An 8,289-nucleotide genomic window follows, 5' to 3' on the forward strand; every position below is an offset into this window, starting at 1 on the left:
ATCCCTGCAACGGGGTGAGCTCACCTAGCAGTTCGAAAGCACATCAAAAAGTGCAAGTAGATAAATAGGGACCGCTCCGGTGGGAAGGTAAACGGCGTTTCCGTGTGCTGCTCTGGTTCACCAGAAGCAGCTTTGTCATGCTGGCCACATGACCCGGAAGCTGTCTGCGGATAAACGCTGGCTCCCTTGGCCTATAGAACGAGATGAGCGCCGCAACCCCAGAGTCGGACACGACTGGACCTGATGGTCAGGGGCCCCTTTACCTTTACCTAGTGTGAGCTGGTAAGAGGAACTGACTGTTTTTAATTAAAGCACTGGTGCCATGCTGTTTTTATTCTGATTATTGAGATGCGAGTGGCGCTGTGGTGGTGTCCCAGCTTCTGCCAGCCTAGCAGTTAAAAAGCATACTAGCTCAAGTAGATAAATAGGTACCACTGTGGCAGCAAGGTAAATGGCGTTTCTGTGCCCTCTGGCTTCTGTCACAGTGTTCTGTTGCACCAGAAGCGGTTTAGTCATGCTGGCCACATGACCTGGACAAATGCTGGCGTGCTCGGTCTGAAAGCAGAGATGAGCACCACACCCCAAAGTTGAATTTGACTGGACTTAACCACCCAGGAGTCCTTTTCCTTTACCATTCTGATTATCAGTATGTTTTAAACAGATTTTATATATGCATATAGTTTTAATTCTATCAATGTTTAATTGCATTTTAATCATTGATATTTCAATGTTTTTAGGTTGTTTTTTTTTTAATGTGTAAGGTACCTTGAGTCCCATCAGGGGGAAAAGCAAGGTATAAATAAATAAATATTCATTTTATATAATCATTCTCCCCTCCCTTTAATTGTAATCAGTTTATTTGTATGTCCTTCCTTTGTTAAGTTGGCAAATAAATAAATAAATAAAAGAAATAAACGATGTTTGATTTCTTTAGCAAATCTATTTGTGGCCTCACACACAATTCTGATGAAATGTTGCAAAATGACATATCAGCCAAAAATGCTAACATGAGAATAAGTGTCCAAAAATGCAAATTGAAGATTATTTATTTATCGTATTTATCAGCTGCTTCTCTGCCTGAAGGCATCCTAGGGCAACAAACAACATTAAAAAGCTAGAAACTCAAACCCCCACAATTGCTACAAAAATTCAAGAGTTAGATTACTGAAATATTATTGGCAAGAAAGCTCCAGGGGAAGGGGAGTGGGGAATGTAGGGTTAGTAACTTTTTGATAACTAAAGCAGGAAGTCAAATAGTCTAAGAGACACAAAGGAATAAAACATCCATCCGTTCATCCTTGTAAAGTCAGTGAAATTTCTAAGTGAATGCAAGCTGGATGCTATAGCTCTGCCTCAACCTGAACACAAACACTTCTCCTTTCAGTTCCAGTCAGTGTTCCGTTCAAATACATAAAAATGCACAATGTTCTCTTCAGTTAGGTGCTTCTTCGTTCTCTTGTTCTTTGAGCATTTTTAACCTTTTCTCCAGCCTTTCTGTCCATTCACTCCTGAGTCTAATTGGAAGAAAGATTTGGAAGGTTAGTATATGCATTGCTTAGCAGAGAGAAACTCATTAGAAAATAAATACCTCATGGTACATCCTTGGGGATGTTCCTTAGCTACATTCACAAGGGATTTCTTCTCTATTTTTACTGCATCTTAAAAAAGGAAATATTCCTGCAGAGTTTGCACATGTGTCCCCTTCTAAATGTATGCTAAATTTGTTACAAAGCAATGCTAGTGTCTTCCCTGGGCAACTCTTGCTTCCCCAGGTTGATTGTGGCCATGATGAAAATCAGACCCTCCAAGTGTCCCTATTTTCCAGGGACAGTCTTATAGAATTGATAGAAGCCGTCCTGGTTTCTGATTTGATCCCAGAATGTCTTGCTTTTCCTTAAGGTAAAGGTAAAGGGACCCCTGACCATTAGGTCCAGTCGTGACCGACTCTGGGGTTGCGCGCTCATCTCGCATTATTGGCCAAGGGAGCCAGCGTATAGCTTCCAGGTCATGTGGCCAGCATGACAAAGCCGCTTCTGGCAAACCAGAGCAGCACATGGAAACGCCGTTTACCTTCCCGCTGTAGCGGTTCCTATTTATCTACTTGCATTTTGACGTGCTTTCCAACTGCTAGGTTCGCAGGAGCTGGGACCAAGCAACGGGAGCTCACCCCGTCACAGGGATTCAAACCGCCAACCTTCTGATCAGCAAGCCCTAGGCTCAGTGGTTAAACCACAGCGCCACCTGGGTCCCTTTTCCTTAGAATGTCCCTATTTTCATCGGAGAAAAGTTAGAGGGCATGGAGTTATGCGACCTCTGAGCCAAGGAGATAAGCAACTATGCAACTTTTAAAATACATCTGAAGGCAGACCCTCACACTCATTGCAGAAAAGTTTGGGGTGGAATTAGTGAGCTGGGCATGGCATGTGAAGTGGCTCCCATTTCTGTGCTCTTTTGAATGCTTGAATGCTTCTGGCTGAAGAACGAGCTGAGGGCGTCCTGTCTGTTTGTTGCCACCGGAGTACAGTCATACCTTGGAAGTCAAACGGAATCCGTTCCGGAAGTCCGTTCGACTTCCAAAACGTTCGGAAACCAAAGTGCAGCTTCTGAAAGCGCGGACGTTCAGCTTCCAAAAATTGTTTGAAAGCCAGAACATTCACTTCCGGGTTTTGATTAATCGTGAGCTGATTTGTTTGGGAGCCAAGGTGTTTGAGATCCAAGGTTCGACTGTAGCTGCTAGGGCAAAGTGATGTCCGGGGGCTGGGAATTCCCACTGGTTTGTCCTGGATCTACGGCAAGTAAACCGAAAAATATGGCAACCCTATCTAGCAGGCTCGCCTTTTCGCTAGCTCTGAGCCTGGCTCACTGCAAAGCAGGGATGTCGCCTTCCAGATGTTGCTGGATTTCAGCTCATCATGATCATTGAAGGACTCCATATACAGTGGTAACTTGGTTCTCAAACTTAATCCGTTCCGGAAGTCCGTTCCAAAACCAAAGCATTCCAAAACCAAGGAGTGCTTCCACATAGAAAGTAATGCAAAATGGATTAATCCGTTCCAGACTTTCAAAAAACAACCCCTAAAACAGCAATCTAACCTGTATTTTTACTTTCTAACGAGACTGTTGATCCATAAAATGAAAGCAATAAACAATGTACTGCAGTCACACAATCAGCAGCTGAACTGGGTTCCAGACAGTCACACACACACAAAAAGTTCGCAGACTGGAACACTTACTTCTGGGTTTGCAGTGTTTGGGTTCCAAGTTCTTTGAGTACCAAGGCGTTTGAGAACCAAGGTACCACTGTAAGGAGAGCCACAGGGTCTCACTCCTGCTGCAGTGCTAGTCATCATCAGTTAGACGAAGCCCTGTGATTCCCATGTACCTTCTCTGAAGAATTTTTTTATTGCTTAACTGAGAGGATTTGCTACAGAGTAGGACAGGATCTGTATTCAACACCCAAGGCACTTCTAATAATTTCAACTGAGATATATTTCTTAAAAGTTTTGGCAGAGACAGAGATACAGAAATCAGATGTTGTTTTGATAAGAACAGTGAACACTTGAGCTTGCTTAAGAAAATTCATATAAAGTACGGTAGCTTGAAACTGATCTGTAAAAATGTTACGAGAGACATTGCACATATTTCTGTAAACCAAGAAAATCCTTAATTAAAAAAAATAGAAAAATAAAGTACGGTAGCTTCTGTGCCTGGCTTTCATCAGAAAAGAAGGAAGTTTTTATCTGGTCAAAGGAGAAAGGCAAGACTATGTTTATGTTGTGTTCTCTGAGCAAGGGGCAGTTAGAGAAGACAAGAATCCACTAAAATGGGATTAGAACTGTAGCCACTTTCTCAACTTCACACTAATTGCAAATCCCAATCAGTGATTGAAGTACTTAACACATTTTTGAAGTCCTGGAAGTGTCTTTAAAAGGTGTGAGAAGAGATTCCTGTCCTTTTCTTCCTGATGTAGGGTGGTAGTTAGAGGCTGAAGCCCTCAGTTGCGTTTTATACTAAGCTAAATGGTTGCAGGGCCTAAGGCTGCAAACTGGATCATTGGGATATCGGGTCCTCCAAATCATGGAGAGCCACGTGTTGCAGTGAGATCACCAAACTGCCTTCTTGTTGCTGGGGTGGGCCTGTTTGGATGACCTTCGCACCTAATTGGTTGCCCCTTTGTTACTGCGGGAAATCTTCTGTCAGTTGGGGTTTGATTGGCAACTAAGGGGGTATTTAAGGGGCTGCACAAGGCAAAGTACTTTCTCTTTCGCATCGTGCAGCGAATCTTCTGCCCTCCCTCCCTATAATTTAAGGTTGTGTTTTTGACCTTGCTATGGCTGTCTAGGGGTCGTCTGTCTTGGAGCAGGGGCCCGGTAGGAATTTTGCCTCTTGGCTAATTGGCTGGTGCCATTTGGTTTTTGCCTACCGTGTAGCAATTTGTCACAACTTTGTAAGGTTAGGCATTGGTTCATTCTTTGGTGGAGGGGATTATGGATTGGCTGTGCCTGCCCCTCATTTTTCTTGCTGCTGCTAGGGAATTCCGTTAAAGGAATCCAGGGGCTCGTTTCGCTCTGTCCGATCCCCTCTCAGGCGTCAGGCCATGCCAGAGTTCCTGGGAGCATCTGGGGTGAACTAAGAGGCGGAAATCTGCCTCTGTACTCCCCCAGTATGTTTTCCCTTACTGGCCTCTGGAGGTTCCAGTTGTAAGTCCTGTTCCTGCCAGTGCAGTTTCAGGTAATCCGAACCAACACCTAAGCAACCACTCACATGCTGTAATCAATAAAGTTGTGGACAAATTAATGCCAAAAACCTTAAACAAATATTCTGTGTCCTGTGTGATTTATTTTGGAGGGGGGTTGGGGGGTGTGTCTTCAAACGCAAATCATTATTCTGTGTGCATGCAACTGGAACTCTGTTTTTCACAGGTTTTTCCTTAAAGCAGACACAGCCAAAATAATTCTTGGTTTCAGGTAGGGAAGCGCTTGGCAACTCTGGCTGTGCACAGCTGACCTGCTCTTAAAAATGTCAACTTTGTGAGGCTCCCCTGGTCATTGGAGATGGTTAAATAGCAAATTGCAGGGCTCAAAACGTTTTTCAGTTTTTTTAAAAAAAATCCCAAGTAAAACATCTGAAGCACAAATCACATACTTACCGTGCTAGTGCACTTCTTTGTTTGCGGTCTTTCTCAGCTTCAAAATGCTGAGTCTGCTTCTCAATGGTCTTTTCCCAGAAGTCTTTCAGCTCCCCAGTCTCAGAGGCAAATACTTCATGGCGGATATACTGACTGTTCATTTTTCTGTAAAGGAGAAGGACAAAATCCTCCCTCCCACCCACCAAATTAGGAGTTAACTCAGTTTTCCATCTTCCAATACAGTTTGCACTGTGGCCTACTTTGCAATGTAGATTTCGGGAGGCTGAATTAACTCTTTATTCATAAAGGCATAACAACTGCAGTTAACCATTCTTCATCTAGTAGCGTATATGATAAAAATATATTTCACTTTAATACAACTGTTGCTGTGTGACCTTTGAGATCAAAACACAGGATAAAGTTATTGCTCTCACTTTAGCATATTAATAGGGACTTTTTGTGGCATCTTTACATTAAGAAAAGTAATGGCAAAGTTTCAGTGGCATTTTCAAGGTATGGCAGGAAGGTCAATTATTGCAGATTGCTAGTACAGTAGACTAATTTTCTGTGATACTTACTAGTCAATGTACTTCTGGCACGTATTTAGCTGTTCAGTTTTCTCAGACTTCTTCTAAATCTGGAGGGAATCATCCAAATTTATATCATTTATTAAAAGGTAATTTAAAGGGGTTTCCAAGATCTACAAGCAGCTGATTACATTATTAGGGTTCAATATGATTTGACCCAGTTATAACAGAAATATTTGATAATATCAGACATCATATGTCTCAAAATCCTAGGCTCCAGTTTCCTACTCCATGTTCCACAATGGCTGCTGTTGGTCAAGGAAGGAACTGAAGTATTTGCTGTCAATACCAGTACCAAAATCGTAAAGTTGGAAGCACATATTCCAGCTTCTCAACATCCTTCTTAAACTGTGGTGCTAAGAACTAGACACACTATTCCAGGTGTGGTCTGACCAAGGCAGAATAGAGTGGGACTATGACATCTCTTGATCTGGACACTAGTCTTCTGTTGATGCAGCCTAGAAAAGCATTAGCTTTTTTTTTGCTGCTGTATCACACTGTTGACTCATGTTCAGCTTGTGGTCCACTAAGAACCCTAGATCCTTTTCACATGTACTACTAGCAAGTCAGGTGTCTTCAATATTATATTTGTGCAGCTGGTTCTTTCCATTGCTGCCAAGTCCCGGTTAGAAAAATACGGGATCAGCAGCGCTGGCACTGGAAGTCGCTTCTATGCATGTCCAGACATGCGTAGAAGCAACTTCCGGTGCCGGCGCTGCCCGATTTCTGGTGCCCAGACATGGGCAGAGTGGCACCGGAAGAAATCCAGGGGAATTACGGGATATTTTGCCATTCGGGATAACAGCGGGAAACGGCTTTAAAAACGGGGGTTTCCCGGGGAAAACGGGAGACTTGGCAGCTATGGTTCTTTCTGCCTAAGTGCAGAACCTTACACTTCTTCCTATTGAAATTCATTTTGTTAGCTTGCACCCAGTTCTCCAATCTGTTAAGGTCATTTTGAATCCCGATTCTTTCTTATGAGGAATTAGCTACCCCTCCCAGTTTGGTCATCTGCAAATTTGATTAACATTGCCCTCAATTCCTTCGTCCAAGTCATTTATAAAGACACTGAACAACAATGGGCCCAGGACAAAAACCTGCAGCAGACCACTTGTCACTTTTCTCCAGGATGACGAGGAACCCACCCTACTACAGTCATACCTTGGTTGTCAAACGGAATCCATTCCAAAGTCCATTTGACTTCTGAAAATGTTCAAAAACCAAGGCGCGGCTTCCGATTGGCTGCAGGAGCTTCCTACAGTCAATCGGAAGCTGCGGAAGCCACGTCAAACGTTTGGCTTCCAAAGAACGTTCGAAAACCGGAACACTTCTGGATTTGCGGTGTTCGGGAGCCAAAATGGATGAGTACCAAGGTGTTCGGGATCCAAGGTATTCTGTATTCTGTTATGCCTAATGATGATTGAGATGGTGCATATAGTAAAGGTAAAGGATCCCTCACAGTTAAGTCCAGTCACAGACAACTCTGGGATTGCGGCGCTCAACTCACTTTACAGGCCAAGGGAGCCGGTGTTTGTCCACAGACCGTTTCCCCGGGTCATGTGGCCAGCAAGACTAAGCCGCTTCTGGCGCAACGGAACTCTGAAACCAGAGCAGCACATGGAAACACCGTTTACTTTCCTGCCAGAGTGGTACCTATTTATCTACTTGCACTTTTCTTAAGCATGCTTTTGAACTGCTAGGTTGGCAGGAGCTGGAACAGAGCAACAGGAGCTCACCTTGTCGCGGGGATTTGAACTGCTGATCTTCTGATCAGCAAGCCCAAGAGGGGCTCAGTGGTTTAGACCACAGCACCACCTGCGTTGTGTCTAATGATGACTGAGATGCATATAGACATTCTTAGCAAATCAGGGTTCCATTTTAATCTGTCCAAACACATATACTTCATTGCAATCTTTTATTGTGGGCGGGGGAGAAACATTGAAACATAGAAATTGGCAATTTTATTTTCATTGGATCTAACAAACCTTGTTTATGTAAAGGTTGTCTAGGTCAAAGTATTGCTGGAATAACAGAAGGCTTAGAACTGGCTTGACTAAACTATAGTTTGAAAGAGATAAAGGGGATGCCTTGGGACCAATGATCATGAAATGGAGATGGCAGCTAGCCATTCCGTGAGGAGATAAATGCTTGCTGAGTGTCCACTTGGGACTATTTAATGGCTGCTGCTGGTTGCACCTATGGCTTCATATGAAGAAAGCATTGATTTTTCAGTTAATCACTGCAATATTTAGTTTAATTTCAAATGGGAGCGAGGCAAGTTAACATTTACCCATGATCTTGAATTGCAGAATCATGTTCTATTAAACCGCTATAATTTTCTTTAAAAGGCTTAGGTCAATGGGTTGGCCTGCTGTTTTATTTCACTTCCCTCTGGTATCTATTTCAAGGCAGGTTATATTTTATGTCAACTCAAAAATCACCTATGGGAAAGCCCATCTTGTAATAAAAGAAAAATAATATGTCAACTGGCTGGTGAGTGGCTGTGCAACCAAAGTTAGAAAATGACCTTATGCAGTTCTTTAAAATGTTTGCTACAGGGTGTGCTTTCAATTT

The 8,289-nt window shown here is 43.1% G+C and overlaps 1 protein-coding gene across 1 annotated transcript; it reads right to left on the reverse strand.

The window, feature by feature from the left end:
• Window positions 1-1,088: 1,088 nt before the first annotated feature.
• Window positions 1,089-5,314, reverse strand: LOC132592791 (protein FAM240B-like). Its single transcript, XM_060280032.2, has 2 exons — window positions 5,150-5,314; window positions 1,089-1,514 (listed from the first exon to the last, which is right to left on the reverse strand). The coding sequence occupies exons 1-2, from the start codon at window positions 5,287-5,289 to the stop codon at window positions 1,433-1,435; spliced, it is 222 nt and encodes a 73-aa protein (XP_060136015.1). The 5' UTR covers window positions 5,290-5,314; the 3' UTR covers window positions 1,089-1,432.
• Between the last annotated feature and the right edge of the window lie 2,975 nt (window positions 5,315-8,289).

The sequence above is a fragment of the Zootoca vivipara genome, chromosome 10 (genome assembly GCF_965207765.1).
Source record: "Zootoca vivipara chromosome 10, rZooViv2.hap1.1, whole genome shotgun sequence".
NCBI lineage: Eukaryota > Metazoa > Chordata > Lepidosauria > Squamata > Lacertidae > Zootoca > Zootoca vivipara.

What these genes read in the sequence shown, in the direction of transcription:
- LOC132592791 (XM_060280032.2), bottom strand. Translation starts at nt 5,289, where the DNA reads ATGAACAGTCAGTATATCCGCCATGAAGTATTTGCCTCTGAGACTGGG. An exon ending in CAAAGAAGTGCACTAGCACG is followed by an intron (nt 1,515 to 5,149) that starts GTAAGTATGTGA and finishes TCTTCCAATTAG; the next exon opens with ACTCAGGAGTGAATGGACAG.